General features: G+C 43.8%; 1 protein-coding gene across 9 annotated transcripts in view; it reads right to left on the bottom strand.

The window, feature by feature from the left end:
* Window positions 1-18,766, bottom strand: part of RREB1 (ras responsive element binding protein 1) — a 125,907-nt gene that overhangs the window by 17,133 nt on the left and 90,008 nt on the right. For all 9 annotated transcript variants that reach the window (XM_056330904.1, XM_056330911.1, XM_056330907.1 and 6 more), the window contains 2 exons: window positions 9,808-9,997; window positions 5,287-8,029 (listed from right to left, as the gene is read on the bottom strand). In XM_056330904.1, coding sequence (XP_056186879.1) covers window positions 5,287-8,029; window positions 9,808-9,997 — 2,933 coding nt within the window. The remainder of the gene's footprint in view (window positions 1-5,286; window positions 8,030-9,807; window positions 9,998-18,766) is intronic.

Raw genomic sequence — 18,766 nt, 5'->3', positions numbered from 1 at the left:
CTGGCAACTCCAGGTCTGCGCAAATTCTGTTAGATTTGGTAGAAAAGACAAAGCTTTTTTGACAGGGGAAGGGCTTCTGGCCTAACACAAGAATAAAGTATGTCTGTCTTTCTAACATGTAATAAAAAAAACTACTTGTTGGTTTTCTTTTTCCTTTTCGCCATTTACTGCTTGGTGACCAGCTACAAATCCCTGACTGCAAGCTCCTCAACACTGTAGGCTCTCTCCTGAGATGTCTATCACCCATGTGAATTTGACACAACTTCCATCAAAGCCACAGGGCATCTTTCCATTGATTTCAGTGGAATCAAGCCCCATATGTTCAATAAGCAATCAATTACTTCCCCACAGGAGAAAGTTCTTCATGTCTGTAATTCACTGAAATTACCAGAACAAGGGAAGGGATTGAGCACAGGATGAGTTGAAAGAAAAGCCAGGATCGTGCAGAGCCGTATGGAAAGCAGTCCTGCAAGACACCCTTGTGATGAAGAAAGAGATTGTGAGGATAGTTACTTGTAGATCAGCTCCTGTCACACCTGCCACCTCACCCCCAAACACACACACATACACACTGCCTCCCTCCCCACCCCCCAGCCAGCAGCTTCTTCGATACAACGTTGTGGATATGCTTCTCACTTTAATCTTCTCACTTAATCTTTAAACTAAAGAACAAGTTGCTTCTGTTCTAATTAACATCTCAACAAATACAAGGGATTCCCCGCATCTCACAGACATCTCAGGCGCTGTTTCTTTCTCTTAATTTTCTTCCAGTGTCAACACAACTTTATAGAAGCATTAAGGCACTGTTTTTTGTATGCTTTCAAGTCACTCTTTCTTTTTATAAGCCTGCTAAGTCAACCATAAATTTATGGTTACGAATACCACCACTTTCTGCACTTTTATTTGGCCTCATTCACAATGCAAATACAAAACAGAACTTCAAAGTTGAGCAGAAATCCTTTTGCTTCATGATAGCCCAATTCCTTTCCACATTTCTTTTCAAGCATGCAATGACAGGATTAGCTGGGGATTAATTACTTGAAACTCAACCTGCATCTCAGGTCACAATTTTCTCATATTTTCAGCCTTCACAACTTTCGTATCAACCTAGTATTTGTCACACAGACCAAAACTTACAACAGCCAAGATATTTTTCTTTCCACACAAACATCCTAGTTGGAGGTCTCAAAACCCAAACAAAAATCCTGTTCACTGTGCAAACTCAATCCTCCCACCCAGTTACAGTCCTATTCCCAAATGGAAACTAGACTGCTTTCCAAAAATGTCACCTTCAAAAGCACAAAAAAATAATTCAAAAAAGTAGTATTCTCTGCTTCCTATGTTGTCCCTTAAAGGCAACTGCTCTTCTGATAAAATATACTTACTCACTAGAGGGTAACCTAAACAGTCAGCTTAAGTGCAACATGATTTGATATTTTATTAACTTTTTCCATAAGAATGGTCATAGGCTGGATTAAAATACATCTGTGCCTACATATTGACTCAGAATATACTGTAATATTTGGTTAGCAGCACAGCAAGGCTAGCCTAGGCTGGACACTTCATGGAAGCCAGTCATTTGAAGGGAATCTTTTTCAATATAAAGGGTCATCTAAATAATCACAACACCCAAGAAGATCATTCCTTAATTAAGATATCTCCTGCCGTTCTTGTCCTAGTGGAAATACATTATTGCCTTGGTAAGGACAAATGCTGTAAAGATGTCTACAATTTCACTTAAGTCATGAAAACAAAGAATAAAAGTGCCTCCAGTCCTTTTTTTTCCCAGACTTGTGTCCTCCAATCAGCAGGAAACATTTGGGTTCATGGGCTAGGTGTAACTGTATTCTATTTATTTATTTATCTGTTTGTTTTGTTTATAGATCTTTTCTTGTCCAGTCAATTCCTGTTGTAACAGCAAAACAAAACAAAAATAAACCCCCCTCCTCTGCCATTAATTCTCACTTTCTACAAAAAATAATCCTGCAGTATGACTCTGAAAATATCCGTAAGCGATTCTTTGCAAACAGATGTAAGTTGTCTACAACAAACTAAAGGCCAAAAAAGACCATTATTTTAATTTTATACTGAACCTAGTCTGATGCACGTGTCATAAAAGGAGCAAAATTAACTGCACCACCTGCAGGGCACATCTTACTCGCTGCTCTGAGAATGAAAAAAGTCAAGAGCAGGACAAAAGAGCAAAAAAGAAAGGCAAACTGAGTTGAACACAGAAGAGTAAATTAAACAATAAAGACATGAAGAGAAAGAAAGTATTGAAAGCAAGTGTTCCAGCATGTTCAAACAAAACAGGTACTATGTTAAACACACTATAAAACCAAGCTATGCCAAATTCCCAATGCCCCACTTGAGCTTTGCATTAAAATAAAAAACAGCGAGGAAGGTGTATGCTTCTTCAGGGAAATGCTGTTGAACCAAAAAACACACAGTGGTGTTGAGGCAAGAATAAGCAGGGTGAAAGCTTTCACAAGTGAGACTTTTGGTTGCGTGAGGGATGTAGGTAACTGGTAGCATGTGCATTTTTGCACTTTCACAGAAGGCAAGTATGATCTTGACACCACATAGGAGTCCTCCACATCAAAATATTACTGAACATGAGAGACACACTTGCAAAAGTATTTTCCTGTCTGTATAAATACAGTTTAGAACTGGTAATATATAGTTACTACTTAAAAGCTCAGAATTATATACCTTTCCCTCAGCCACATTCACTCATTATTAGCTTAGACCACTTAAGATAAATTTACTCCAATAACAACTTCCCTACAAACGGATGGAGAAGAGCTAGTTGCCACTTTTGAGCTCAAATGACTGCCTTTGTTTTTTGACAGCAGCATACTACAGAATCTAGAAGCATGGACCAGCTTGCCTGCAGTGATTCCCTATGAAGCAGATACCCAACACATGCATTTTGGAAGCAGATCACTGGGACTCTAATCTGTCCCATCCACATCAACATCTTGGCCCCTTCTCTCCCCAGGTCAGGGAGCCACCATCAAGCCCAGACAGTAAAGTTCCCCTTTTCTCTTTACAACATGATTAGTGAATAGAATTTTTCCTAACTCCACTCAAAAACCAGAGCTATCTAACAAGTCACTGCCTGTGCAGTAGTTAGGGACAGAAACGGTGCACTGCACTATGATGCAGATGCCTCCATCAGAAAACCAACTCGCCCACCCAGAACGCAAACCCAACAAACTGCTGTTATCTACCATGCAGCTGCCAAACTCCTCCCATGCCACCAGCACCTGACACTCACCACAAAAACACAGGGCTCGGTCCACCCAAATGCACCCTAAACACTTGCTTTGGCACCATCTCCCTGGCCTAATCTCCTCTACCTTCCTAGCTTGCCCTTCCTTCCCCCCTCCATTAAGCCTCATCTACACTGCTGCCGCAGGGGAGATGCTGTTAATTCCCAGTCCAGAAACAGCACTAGTGTCACCTGAAAGCAGATGCCCCAAGGCCAGTCAAAACTTGCTGTAGGGTGGTCCTCCAGCAACAAGTCTCCTTTAACACTACTCCTATGATGATTAGAAAAAGAGTTCAGTATTATCATCGCCAGAGCACACCAGCTGGAATCCGATTACTGCCACTGCCGTAGGATCACCAAAAATCTTGTCTCTGCACTGAGGATCCAGCCCTGCCACAGCCGCCGTTGCTTGCCTTCCTCGTAGGGATTGCAGCACAGGCTTTCTGAAAGGATGGTGTCTCCTTCCAAGCCCAGTGGTCGTAGGGGAGACAAGTTTTACCAGTGTAACTCCAGGCCGAATGCATTTTCCTGTCTTCATTAAGGGTTTACACCAGTACTTGCTACCTTGGAAGTCTGCCATCAACAAGCAGGTCAAACCTCTTAGTCTGGGAAAAGCCTCTCTATTGTTTTCTGTCTCATGAACAGTTCTTCGGTAACTATATATTTTTTTTGGAGAGCAGGGTGTTAGAAAACAATTGATACGAATAAAGAGCTCTCCTTCACCACTGAAAGTAAACTGTATGCTTAATAACATGAAATAATTTGTTCTCTGCGGCCCAGAAAACAATAGCCTTACTGTTGCACTGATACCTTGCAAGTTATGTCCTCATGTCACCCAAAGCAAACTGTAATAGGGACTGCTCCACAGCTCAGATTCCCTTTAAACCTCTTAGCTAACCTTTTTTACCTCTTCAGGTTTCCCTCTTTAGCACACGCATGAATCAGTTGCTTCAGGAAACATCAATTCCTTCAAAAAACCAAAGTTATCTTTTATGAGGCTGTACTCAAGTCCCCTAAATTTCTTATAAATATCCCTAACTTTTTTTTTTTACGCCAGGAGTTGAGAATGCATAATGAAGCAAGAAGTATCGACAACTGTAACTGACTTAAAAGGGAGCAACAGCAACTAGTGCGCTGTCCTCTCTCTCTCCAAGCAGGATGAGAATCTACTAATTACTTTACTACAGTGTGGGTGGAAAAAGGAGTGAACTCCAAATCAGCACAGCATTCAACGCAGTATTTCCTTTATAGGGAAGAATGAAAAATAACCCCAAACCTAGAATAAATCTCCCTCCCCAGTTCCTCCTTTTATTTACAACAGGTTTGAGGTTACTTACACAGTGGCACAATATTAAGGATTTCACACACATCCCCACACCTTAGGGCATAAGCCCACCTTTAGTTGTCTAGCACTCAGAAGAAACATTTCCTAGAGGCAAGCAACTACGTAATGCTCAGGATGATGTTTGCTGCATCCTCCTCCTTTGATCTGTCAAATAAAAGCCACCACAAAAAAAAAAAAAAGCTAAACGCTGTATTATTTTATTTTCCTGCCACAATTCTATACTTATTTGCTCTCATCTTTATAGATCTTTTTATCATTACTGATGCAGACAAACAGCAACTGGAAGCAGCCAAACAAACCATGTAAGGCACAATGAAATATTCAAGACACACGTTCACCTTTGAGATAAGACAATAATAACAGAACACCTGAAACCAGAGTCTTTTCCCAGGTAGGCTAAATTATGCCACTGAAGTCAAATGGGCTTTAGCAGTTCAATTTGCCCCCCCCCCCCCCAATACTCAAAAGCACAGAGATTATTCCACTACTGAAAAAATTACCACCATCATTATACAACAACAGCAAGTAGGGATTTGCAAAATAACAAAGAATACCATTCAGGTATCAGAGAGAGGACACGAAAGATAGACTCCTCCCATGGAGAAGCCTTTCCATGAGGAACATTCCCCAGGGTCTACAATCCACTGTGAGCACAAGGCACTCTTACCTGTGTGAGTGAGCATGTGCCGCTGCAGGGAATTTGCCCATGGAAAGACTTGAGGACAGTAAGGACAAGGGATATTTTGCAGGCAGTCTGAAAAAGCGTTCCTCTTCCCTCTCAGCAGCTTATCTTCAGCAGTTTCCTTCTCATCCTCACTCATTCCATTTCTGCCGCCTTCTTCCTTGAAATTGTCAGTGGACTGCAGAAATGGGCTAAATTTATTAGTGTCTGTGGTAGCCAGCATCTTCTCTATGCTAGCAAACTCCCCACTTGACTCCAGGTCCACACCACTGCTAAGTTTAGGCTTATTTTTTGTTCCTTTCTTTCGACCTCTTTTCTTAGTCAACCCAGCATCAGCAATGGGAGACTGCTCTGGATCACACGCCTGAGTCAGGTCACTGGGCAGGCTGGAGTCTCTCTGAACAGCGGTCACGATTGTCACTTTTGCTTTGGCGTTCCCTGATTTGTCACAGCCAGTGGAGCTGCTCACTGCCTTGGGACTGGCGTCTGCAGCCTCCGTTTTCAATAAAGCAGGAGCAGAAGACACAGATGAAATGATCTGTGCAATGGAAGCCAACGGTGGCAGCTCTTTAGTTACTGGAGGCTTTGGCAAGAGTGGTGGTGGTGGTGGTTTAGGCCTCAAGGGTCTCAGCAAGGCAGAATTGCCAAGGAGAGCCGGGGAAATGATCGGGACAGTCAAATGCAACGAACCTTTCAGTGGCTGGGGATGCCTGACACCCCTGTTTTTCTCTGAGCTTCCATTGGCACCAAAAACCAAAGGACACTGCAGACAGTTATAGGCTTTATCACTGTTCCCAGCAGCAGCCAACTCTTGACTCCTGGCTTCGCATGGGACATCATCTTTATCCTTCTTCAGGGCTTTGGGGATGGACAGGTCGATAGGCTCCATGGAACAATCGTAGAGGGACAGGGGAGAAGAGCCAAACAGGTTCTCCTGCTTCACTTGCACAGCACTCAGGTTTTTGTTCTTCTGAGAGAAATCCAATGGCTCGTCAAAATCCATCGGGAAGTTGCCTGCAGGTTCAAGTTTGATGGGAACGTGAGACGATGTCCCAAGCAAGAAGCCGTTTTGTGGCTCCAAGAAAGGCGTCATGGGCTTGCGGTCCATGTAAGTGCTGTCCTCCAATAAAGAAGGGTCCGTCTGGCCTTCCTGGGCGCTGCAGTCCACCGCCAAGATGTAATTCTCGATCTCCCTTTCTTGCACGTGCAAGTGCTGTTTGAGGATATGGTGAATGCAATTTCTCTTGGCTGAAAAGGCTGTGCCACACTCCTTGCACTCAAACGGCTTCTTCTTCTGGCAGCCACTGTGGGTCCTCATGTGAATGCGGAGAGCCCGGTAATGCTTCAGGTCCTCGCCGCACAGCTTGCACACAGTGTCTGGGGAGCAGAAGGCATCCACCATCTCTGCAGCATTGCTGGTGACATATTCGATGTTCTTCTCTATATCCTTCCTGGTCACTTTGAGATGCTTCTTTCGCAGATGCCTCTCACAGTTGGCTTTCACTGTGAACGGGTAGTGGCAGATTTTACAGATGTAAGGCCTCTCCCCGCTGTGTGTCCGCAGGTGCCGGATCAGCGCTGCCTTGTCAGCTGCGATGTAGTCACAGATGTTGCACTGGTACGGGGAAATACCCAAGTGAGAACGGATGTGAGCTCTCAGGACACCAGAGAAGGCAAACACCTGGTCACAGAAACGGCAGGGGTACAAAACTTTCCTCATGGTTGGGGCTTTCTTGTTCGCTGCCCCTGCAATGATGGCTTTGAGGTCTCCTTCTGTGACCTCTTGCTTGATCTTGGCTTCCATACTCAGAGGCAGGAGAGCTTCAATGATGCTGTCCTGCTCCAGTTGTGTCTTCATCTCGTGCTGAGTTAAAGGCTCTACTTTGGGTTGGAGGAGCAACTGTGAGGAAGGACTTGATTTGGCTCCTGGCTGGGGTAGGTGAGAGTTGGAGGAGGACTCCACCGAGTTCTTGATCAGCCTCGGAGGGGGAGGTGGGAGGCTTGGGCTGATGCAGCCAGGGGAGGCTTGCTGGGCACTGATAAGAGGAGGTGGCGTAGAGGTTGCAACGACTGTTCGGGGCGTTACCAAAGGCTTTGGCTTCAGTGGTGGCATATGCTTGAAAATGGACTGCACAGGGACAGAAGGTGCCTTAGAAAGTGGAGGAAGACTGATCTGAGGAGGAGCGGAAGAAGCCATCTTCAAGATCTGCTGAATGTCTGCCAGCTCAATGGCAGACTCATTGGAGATGGGTTTTACCACAATACTGCTGTCAGGCTGGATGATAAAACCCTTCTGGAAAGGCTGCAGCGAGAGGAGCTTTATGTTTTCTTTTGTTGGGGGAAGGACTGAAAATGACCCTCCCATAGAGGCAGCTTCCAGAGGAGAGAGGCTGAGCAGACCGGTGCTGCCAGGTTCCTGAGGTAGGTTACTCTTCAGTGCTCTGAGCCGCGTTTCTTGGACCTCATCTTGTATATTGTCCTCCTGCTTGACAGGCTTGATGTCTTTGGTGTACTGTAGGCCCAAGGATGCCATGAAGGCTTTCTGGTCTGGGTTCTCGCCAGGTGGGTTCGTGGACTGTGGCTTGTGCTTGTCTTTTCCCTGATCCATCATGTGGGTTTCTATGTGCAGTTCGAGCGCCGAAAGCATGGGGAATGCCTTGTTACACATCTCGCAAATAAACTGATGGAAGTCACTGATGCACCTTCGCAAATTCGTTTCACACCAGACCTGCAAGACATGTGAAAATACTTAGACATCTCAAACTGGAAAGGCATGACATGCCACTACAAAACACAAACAGTTCACACTCTTTTCCAATGCCCAAGTTAAGGAGTTTAGAGCAGCCACCACCTACCCAGCGTGGAGATATTCCTGCTCCGCAGCTTTTAGTCACCTACATGGTGTATCTGAATTAGGGGCTGATTTTCCAAAAGTTCCATTCTATAAAGGCAAACTCCTTCAGAGGGCTATTCAGATACTCAGATACTTTTCCATCCTGAACTTCCCTTCCAGAAACCTCTCTCACTTCACTGACAGGACAAGAGGCTCAGCAGACTATACAGCAAACTTCAGTAAGCGGGGCAGTAAGACTACCTCTTTTAGCTTTATTACTACAAAGAAACCAGGAGGAGAGGAGGAAAAAAAAAAGGCATCGAAGAAGGCAAAACAACATAAATCAACCAAAATAATATCCCCCAAAAGCAAATCAATGAAGCGCAGAGCCCAAAGCAGAAAGGCTTTTGCTTAGTGAAGTCTGATTACATTTATTCTCCCAAGAAAAATACTAAGCTCACAAACGGATTTTTTACCTGCCCCTCAAAAGGATTATAGATCCAAATGCTGTCTTTAAATGCTACCCAGACAGCTCACATGTTGCAAAGGTTCCACATCAAAGAAGAGCACAAGTGATTAAGTAGAGGGCTGGCAAGACCTTTATATACGCTACACACTTTGTTCAGATACTTCGTGGGACTTGCCTCACATGGCATGCAAAATCATTACAAAAGCAAAGTCCCAACATTTAAATCCCTTAGTAAGTTTAAATGTCTGACAATAATTACAAAAGAAATAAAATCCAAGTTGTTTTAAAAGTTTTTTCTTCTTCTGATTTTGTAAGTTTCACACCAAAACCCTCCTAGAGTTACAAAATGACCTACACGCTCCCGGGGCCAAGCAGCAAATTTCAAGTCTACCACCCTGCAGTCAGGAGAGCTGGAAATCAATGTCTTAATTGAAGTAAAAGAAAAGTGCAGATACTGAATAAGCATGGTCCTGCTGGATTGTGTCGTTGATTTATTTATTTGTTTTTTTAAAAACAGAAAAGTAGCTTCATCCAGACCCAAACTAAGGCTGACAAGGTTTGACAGAGGGAGGAAAAATAACATCCAGTAGAAAGCTTTATGCCTCTCAGAAAAATATTTACAGACTACTTCCCTGCCCTTCCCCAGTCACTGTCTTTCAAAGGTGCAAAATCTTCAGACCTCATGTAAGGAACATAGTGGAAAGGTGCCTGGGAACGTTTTGTGAAGTAATCACCGAAGAGGTCACCATTTAGTAAGGTGACCTGAATTTTTGATAGGTAATTTTGAAGATAAAATCTTCCACACCACAACTACAAACTTCTTACAGTAAATTAAAATCATGTATTCCTTACTATATATGTCCTCCCTATTGATTTTAGATGTGGGACGGTTTTGGGAAGGAGAGAACTACTGGGCATGCTGGACAGGGCAAGGATCTAATATCACCAAAGTTTTTGTTTAAATATTTTTATAGATGATTACACCAACAGTTACCCACTGGAATGCTGAATAAAATCAACCCCAATATTCTTCACATGAAAAAAGAAAAAGGAAAGGCAGAAAGTGTTTGAAGCCTACAGAGACAGTGGTAATGTGCTTTCCACAAAATATTCTACATCCAGTCTCTGTCTCGTAAGAGTCAACAAATACAGAAAATACGTACTTTATCAGTTGGTACCTTAAGCTATGAAGAACAGAGAGTACCTGAGAAATGCGGGGGAACTTCCTACAGGAGAAGTCCATGAATCCCAAGTCGTGGAAGCCTGCTGGAATCGAAGGGTTGTTCTGAATGAAAGGCTTTCCCATGGCATCTCTGGGAAGCTGCTTGTGGATAACTGCATTATGGCGCAGTAAGCCCCGATGAGTACGAAAGGTAATACAACAGATGTCACACCTGGAAAGGGAAGGAATAAAATCGAAATGACTTACTGACTGCTGTAAGCTTAAGACCTAGCATTCCTCTTACATTAGGACAGCCTCCTTCCTCTCACCCCATGATACTAAGAACCTGCCAAACACAAAGCAAAGCTACAGTGTGTCAAAATGCTATCACCACAGAAAGGCCATTTCAATCACAGTCATTTTCTACCAGTTTCTGGCTATTAAGTTCACTGGAAATTTAAAGAACAGAGCACATGAGAACTGCGTGCTCCATGTGGGTAGACTGCAAAGTGGCAGCTGAGATCACAGCCTTCTGACAACCTTCCCATTGTCCGACATAAAATATTTCAGTGACTTTACATAATTTCATTTTTACTAAAATGTACTATTAAAATAAAAGACATTTTAAAAAAATCAGTGACAAGGAGAGGCTAAATCAGACCTAAGTAGCAAGCAGCTGGAAATGTATAAATAGCACCTTTTTTAACTACTGCTTAAAAACATACTACTGCACACCACTCAAATACCCATGTAAGAATTTTCTCTGCGCTACTATTCCATAAACTTTCACTGATTTTTCTCAAAGTTGTTATGAGAAATATACTGTTTTAACTTGTGCTCCTTGGAGGGAAGGAGGGTCAGAGGAGGAAGACCTGAACCACATTCAACACTTCTGACACTCATACACCCCATTCAAGACAATGTGCCCCAAAGAAAAATGCAGAAGCAATTCCTTTTCCTACCCACACTTTATTGGTAAGATTTCTTGTTTTTCTTAAGTTCTCAAATCCTAAATTCAGCTAAACAAAACTTTCTCACAAAAAGTAGACTTGCGTTAAACAATCAAAGGTACTGGAAATGCAGCTATGCTGCAGGCAGTAAGGACTATGCAGCAACATTTGGCCAACATGTCAACAAACAAGCCTACCGCCTTTTAAATATCTGGGATTTGAGAGCTCTGCAGCATGACAGGTCGTGTCCACTCTGCATTCAAAAAGCGACGCAGTTTCACTCCACATGGTTCCTTGTGGTTACAGCTCCAGCTCGCACCCAAAGCCATGGGTCTCACAGAAGCAAACACCAGTGAATGTGAAGCAGTCAGATTTTGTCAGTGAGATTATTATATGCACTAGGAGTTTTTCACGCCTCCCTTTGCTTTAGTTCTCCCCATACTGTCTTCGCTCTCCACATCAAGGAAAAGGACATGTGCCTACTCATTAAAAAAACATCCTGCAATTAGAAATTACTTCTGACAAAATCCTGAAACCACCCCCTCCCTGTCCTGTCCCTAACAAACTCCCATTGTTGTTCTTTTTATCACTACATAAACTTCCACAGACCTTTTTTATTCCCTGAAAATGAAGAGATAACCAAGTCACCCACAAAGCAACTGGACTCATAGTCTCTGAGTGGTGAAAGAAGCAAGTGTGAAGTATATGTAACATGGCCTTTGTTATCATGGTACCCAGAAGGCTGGGGACATAAACATTATGTGCTGGAGGTTTAATCTGTTTTCTCTCCCTGTCAATTCCTTGCATCCTACCTTTATAATTATTGCTACCATAGTCCCTGCATTCCATTAAATAAGGAACCAATGTCATTTACAAAGCAAACGTTTCCTTAAAGAGGTCTGTTACAGTCTCTGGTTAGGGGGGTGGGGGAGTGGAATGCCAACACACAGCACTCCTCCAGCGTCAGGATCTACGGCTCTCCTCCAGCTCACTTGGCATCACCTATTCCAGGAGGCAAAGCTTTCATCTTCAGTGACAACAAAAACACAAACCCACGAAAGCCACTGGGGGAAGGAAGGCATTAAAAGGGTTAGAGCAGTCACCTGAAGAACTTGCAGGCTACTGAAACAAATTCTTTTTTAGAGGCGACGAGAACGCCTCATGTGAAAGCAAGCAGCACTTCTGGCACACTCCCCCTGGTACGTCAGCATACAGACAACAAGGGCTTGCAAGCAATGCTCCAGCACCACCAGGAGCACTGCTGGCGGGCTGTGGGGCCAGCTGTTCTGCAGAGGGACACAGACCCCCACTTCAGGGTGTCTTTGAGGTAGCGCTGGGGTTCCTGATGTGCCTGGCCTCTCCTGGACCAGCAACCCAATGCAGCGGCTGTATCCCTTTGTGTGTGATGGGGCAGGCACAGCTATACCATCGGTTGGACCACAGAGGTACTGGGAGAGCTGGCACCTGCCACGGTACCCCCAGGATTTGGGCTGAGCAGGAGGCAGCGCTCCTGAGCAAGCAGCCAGGCCTCACTCACCTCCACCTCCTCACACCGATGGGCTGTGTGACACACTGATTTTAAGGACTGGTTTATTTAGGGCTCCCATCAAAAGCTGCACTTGAGAGTAAATCTTTCCGAGCAGAGACCTGTGTGAGAAGTCCTTTGCAGTACACCTGTATCAACTACTACGCCTCAGGACAGTAAAAATTTGCAATTCAAAAATTGTGTTTTCCAAGCAAAGAGAACTGCCTCCCCTCCCCCAAAACAAAAGTAATGTATCTTGGAAAAGGAATATATACTTTCTCTCTTTTACAATGCACAGAATTAAACACCTCTCTGTATTTTAAATTCCTCCTTAATCTTCTATTTTCCTTTCTGTGAGTAAAGAAGTAGCAAGCAAAAAGAGAAGCTGGGAAAAGAATTAAGCTCTTTTTCCATTTGGTCAAAAAGAAGCATCTGGCTGAAAAAAGAAACATCCAGATAAACCATGCCTGTTATCTCAAGATTAAAGCACTTCAGGGAATATACATGCACAGAACCCTGGTTCTGCACCTTCCCCTGGCATCACAGTTTACAGGACCACATGGGAGCTGGATCACAGGAGGGACCCGGGGATGCCCTCCCTCCCTCCCTCCGTGGTCCAGGCACACCTGCACAGGCAGCTGCAGCTTGGAGAGCTGAAATAAAAACAGCCCTAGAAAAGCCCTCCCTAAGAGATGTGTGGAGCAGCCCCTCCAGGGCAGGCTGCCTGGGCGAGCAGGCAGCCCAGCAGGCTCCAGTGACTGCTGGCACTTGGTGCTCATGGTGCTCACCAAGGACAAGGGAGGTCATTGTAAAGCTGCTCACGATGCTGAGGGGTGCCAGCATGCCACCGGCTCAGGTCTCTTGGGCTCTGTAGACCTCACTTGGGCTTGTCAGACTTCACTACGGATGCAAGCCATTTAAAATACACAGCCTGTTTGCCCAAGTGTATGCACAATGTTTTTCACGTGTGTGTGTTTTTGCTGAGTTCCCTCCCCCTCACCTCAAGTAGAAAGGAGTCTGAGTTTCTCCCAAATGACATGACTTGAGCTTTGAAGTCAATTAGCAATGCAGATGCAGATATGGACACGTACCACCTCCAAGAAAAACTTACAGCTACTAAGCTTCAAAACCTGACTAGTTAAGGCAAGCATCATGTTGCATTGACTAAGGCTTGTGTTAATTTAAGATGGAGTAAGCTGCCATGCCTAACAATGCAGTAACTTGAAGCATTAGGTTTTTTTAATGACGTCTAACCATTAATTTCTGTTTTGTCATCAGTACAATTTTCCATCTTTAGGTAGTGTCAATGCCCACAGTATTTTAAAATCTAAACCCACAGTCTAAGAAGGAAAAGAGAAAGGAAACCCAGGTGATATGAACACCTTTTCCTCTTGCTTAAATGACTTTTTTTAAAAAAAGAAGATAAGTAACTGTGGAAAGTCTTAAAAGTCTGGCATATCAAATAAAGCATCCCAAACATATGGTAATACTTTGTTCATGATGAACTTTAAAACAACAACAGCAAAAAACAAAAAAAAAACCCAAAACACAAAAAAAAAAACCCCTCTCCTTACAGTTTCACAAGTCTGCTCAAGTGTAGTGCCAAGTCAAACATGGATGGGTATGGCTGCAGAGAACAGAGATGGGAACAGGTTCTGAGGTTGTTAGCAGAGCAGACAGAGCAATGGCTCAACACCTGAGTGGAGATAAAAGCACTCTACTTGCAAGGTAAGTTTCCAGATGTAGCTAATAAAAGTTGCTGTGTTACCATGTGATTGCTAGTCTTGGCCAGAGTTTTCCATTTTTCTATAAATGTGATTACAAAGCAGAGAGAAGAAAGCTGTTCAGTTCCAAGCACAGAGATTCAACTATAAGTAAAAAGGAAAAACATGCTTTTAGCAGCTAAGACCACTTTAAAATGAGCTTCATTCTCAATTCTTTATGTTTTGAAGTCATTCACACCTGTGCAATGCAAATGTAATACTAGGGCTCTGGCTCACTGGCAGAGGTGTACAAAGCAAGCAGGTGAGAAAACAGAACTGCTAAAATGTAAAAGCAGAACCAAAATATGACTGTGCGATGACACTGTAATGACCAGGCTGACCTTGGTGCTCAGGCCATGGATCACACCAGGCAAGACTGTTTAATTATTACTATACCAGTGCACCCCTTTTTTTTTTTTTTTTTTTTTTTTTAAATACAGATAAGGTGTCTGTGTAAAAACACACCATTAAAAAGCTTTCTACTAAAATAAGTTAGTATTCACTTTGTGCAGCTTGTTCAAGAAGCAAGCCAGGATTTGCTGCATTTATGACAAGCTGCACCTATGCACAAAAAGTTTATGTAAGCAATGCCTGTTGCCTTGCATTACACTCTTCTCTGAGACAATTCCGATCTGTCAGCATTGGAAATAGGGTTTTTTTTCTTTAAGAAAAGGAAAGGAAATGCAGAGCCAAATTTTAAACAAAATTAATCAGTCTTGATCTTGATTAACAGTAATGCTAACATTCAATCCTTCTACATTTTGTATTTCAGTAAAGATGCAAATGCCAAATATTTACACCCATCGTTCTGTTACCAAGAAGTTAAACAAACACTATGTTGTGCTCTGCATTACCTGAGACCCGCAAAGGGAAATGAACATTTAGCATTCTTCTACTTGTAATTCTGAAAACACACAAGGGTAGACCAAAACCTTAAATTTTCATCCACGCAGCTCACTAACACTATGCTGCCCATGTTGTGGATGTCAACAAATAAAAAGTGTTAATTTCTAGGTGAAGGTTGGTATAATTTTGTTCCTTTCCTGTCTTGTACTCTTTAGCAACTGCCACAAATAAGAAGCAAAGAAAACAAAACAAGAATGAAACATATCCTGAGACAGATGTCATTAATACACAGTTATGTTACTATCCTCCCACTGAAATCTCTAATACATACCGTGCATAAAAGTTCTGCCTTTGTTGTTGTTATTTTCCTTTCTGTCTCACATTATTTGCAGAATCAACGCAGCTCTCTTTATGAGCAAAGAAAATCCTATGCTGACCTAAAAATAATACAACTAGGCAGAACAGAAAGATGGGCGATTCCCTGCTGTTGACTCATGCCTGCACCAGGGACAGGAGCAGGCTCCCAGCCTCTGCACCAGCCCTGTGCACTGCTGAGGAGGATGGCAAGGAAGGGGAGACGGAGAAAGGAGGGTTTTAAATATAAGGGCTTTCACCACCTGTGAAAGAAAAACTAGCAAGTTACAGATGTATTCCCCTTCAGGAAAGCATTCCTTTGCTTCTCTCACTTCTTTTGGGGCAAGGCAAAGGGAGGGAGATGAGAGAGAACAAGTCGGTTTCTGCTCCTGTGCAACCCCACCCAGGTCCAAATACTCATCTCCTTTTGGATGAAAACCCCTTCCTGGCCTCCACACCCAGGGCCCTGGGAAATAACATCCAACAGCTGCACTAATCTCTCCCACTTGCTGCAGATGAGTGATGGAAAAGCAGCAGTGCTGTGAACGCTGCTCCTGCCTTCCCCCGGGGATCCCTGTGGGTCCTCCCACTGTCCTGTGATGACCGTTCCTGCCTCCTTCCCGCACAGCATCACAGCGTGTCTGACCCCGAAGGACCTGCTGCTCTCCCATAACCACCTTGTCCAACGCTATGGGTCAGCGCAAAACCACGAGCGCACAGTAGCACCGGGAACCAGCTCCCTGCCAGGCGTGACAGGCTGGGGAGGCTCCCCTCCCCTTTCCCAGTGCGTAGAGGGACAGACACCACTCACCAGAAGTTCAGTGCACGCTGCTTCACCTCCTCAGCAAAGGCAGGACTTTAAACTTTTCCTCCCCCCCACCTCCCCACCAGCTGTCCCGACTCTGCTACCAACATGTCCCGTTGCTCCCTTTAATCCTCCGTTCCCTCAAAGAAGCCACCCTTGGGTGCAGCAAAGGCTGAGACCACTGCACCAGCCCTTCTATTAATAGAGGGATGCACAATGCTATGTGCATTCCTACAGCTGCACTGTGGTCCAGGCGAGAAAAGTATCGTGTGGGAGCCAGGGCAGATCTGATATAAACCAGGGTGATGTCGTGCTTCAGAAACTTGTCGGCATGCTGCAGAGCCAGTGTCTGTACCAGACTACTGTGACTCTTGCAGCCAGAGTAACTCAAGTGAATTTAACCCCTTTAAGGTTTAACGAGCCATCCTGTGCCATCTTTTAACTTCCTTTGTGTGTGAGCAAAGAAAAATCAGGAAAAAAGATTTCACTTCTTCCCAACTCTGTAATAAATTGCACATACCCAAAACACTTCAACAGTGCCAAATTTAAATACCTCTGCCCTGCTGGAACAGTAGCCTACTCTACCATTCACTTCAACAGAATTAACATGCAATTAAAAACAAATAAAGGGAAAATGCGAGATGGCCTGCAGACATTTGCACAAAAGTCGTTCATTTTCTCAGAATGACCATTTTACTCAATAAAGGTCAAAGTTTTAAAAACCAGAAGCGTCAAGAAATTGGCTAGAGAGAATCATGGTGCAAGAGCTGAAGATCAACATAAGTAGCAATGAAGGGTTTAAAAATTAGAGCAAGCATACCTGAGGGGGGAAAAAAGCATGACCAATACAGTTCTCTGCAGCTACCAAAACTGGAAGCTGTACAGCATCCAGAACAAAAGTCATTATTTGTGCACACAAACTCCAGCGGACCTCCTGGTATTCTTTCAGGGTAAGAAAAGCAAAGTTCTTCCTGCCTTTTAACACATCTTACAAAAATGGAAGCCAAGTACTTGCGCAGTTTTAACATTAATGGCAAGAGTTAAAAAAAATAGATATCTATGTGTTACCATGTTTAAAAAGCAACACTGCTTTTCACAAGTAAGGTAAGAAGAAACACATCTACAGCCGCCTCTCTATCCTGTAACCATCCACTGATGACAACAGGGCTCACAATAGGCGCAGCCGAATCTGGACTGAACACCCTTGCCCTTATCTACATTCACAGGTAAGCTATGCTCAGCACGCAGACGTGACTGCTAACACAATAAGCAGCCAGTGCTTTGAGACAGCCTGTGTATAAACAAACCCTGGCCATCGGGATCAGGCAGGCATGCTAATAACCTATTTTGGCTCAGCTCTCCTTCCCTCCTGTATTCCCTTTTACGAGCAGCTTTCCTCTACCATCAGCTTTGCATTTTACCCACTTTCTATTCTTGCAACCGAGCTAAGATATTCAATGCCATGTGACAAACCACACAGTTTCACATGAGAGCGTCACTCCCCGTGTCCATTCACTATCTGATATTTGTACTCAGCTGCTCTTGATTCCCAGTCTCCTCGCACAATGAGCTCCCTGATGTGAGCTGACCACTTCTAGGCCAGCATTGGACTCGCACTGCTCTTCTGATGTTTCCCATCTCCCTTTTCTGAACAGAAACTTCAGAAAGCACTTAAAATGCAGTTCTGGTCTGCTTTTGCAAGCCAGCATACAGATGCTTAACTCGCTGATTTTACTTCTCCATTTGCTCAGTAAAAGGACGCATTCCCCAGCTTGCTTGCATACCCTCTCCTCTGCTTTATCAACATTGAGCTGAATTGTACCACAGCATATTTTTGGTCCTAGCATTTACGAGAGCTGGATTTCATTGCCACCAGCTGGCTCGCAGAATTGCTCCTGCACTGAAAATGCTGCCAACAGAGATCAGGATTTGGTCCCTAGTTCCTATCAGCAAGACACCAAAGAAGCAGCTCACAGAGCAGAGCAGAGAAGAGCAGAGCAAGAGAGTCAGCCAAAATCAGCAACGCCACACAACTGACCCTTGCGCACCTCCATCCTTGGCTGTAACAAGCCTTGCAGCATTGACTCTGTTAGTACCTCTAGCAGCAGTTCTTACCAAAACTACCCGTGCTGGTACAATCTCAAACAATGATTACAAAGGGAACTACTGCAGCCATAGTGTGCCAAACCCCAAGGTCAAGGAGGTCCATGAACATGTCTATGCTGGAGTGCTTTCCATCCCTCTCTTGGTACTCAAAAATCTAAACAACCTCAGAATTATCCAGCTGTATTAGAAGCGCACAACATTTCATATCTTGTAGTGCTAACAAGGAATGAGGCTTATCCATGTGCACACCAACAGTCGTGACAGAGATGGAAAAGTAGTATGAAATTTCACCATGAAAACTACTTGTCATTCACGCTTCAAGTTGCCTTCAGTAACAGTAGTGTCAACTACTAGGAATCTGTAATGTCACTAACTCCCTCTTCTCACAAAAGGCTGACCATGTATAGAAAGCAACATGCCTCACAAAAATGAAGTCAGAAAGATTATTCCCTGCTATGTAAAGAGAGAAAAGATATAAAGTGAATTCCTAAAGTTGCTTAAGTAGGCATTGGCAAAAACAGGAATGACACTTAACGGGCTTTATCTGGTGGTTTTTTTCCTCTTTTACATCCTGCACAAGGTACTTCTACTCAGTCACATTGCTGCTCTATACACAACTCGGTCTTGTTAGTACCAGTGTCTTTTCTACTGG

This window comes from Falco biarmicus, chromosome 3 (assembly GCF_023638135.1).
Source record: "Falco biarmicus isolate bFalBia1 chromosome 3, bFalBia1.pri, whole genome shotgun sequence".
In the NCBI taxonomy this organism is placed as follows: Eukaryota; Metazoa; Chordata; class Aves; order Falconiformes; family Falconidae; genus Falco; species Falco biarmicus.
This window is presented reverse-complemented; position numbering and strand designations above follow the sequence as displayed.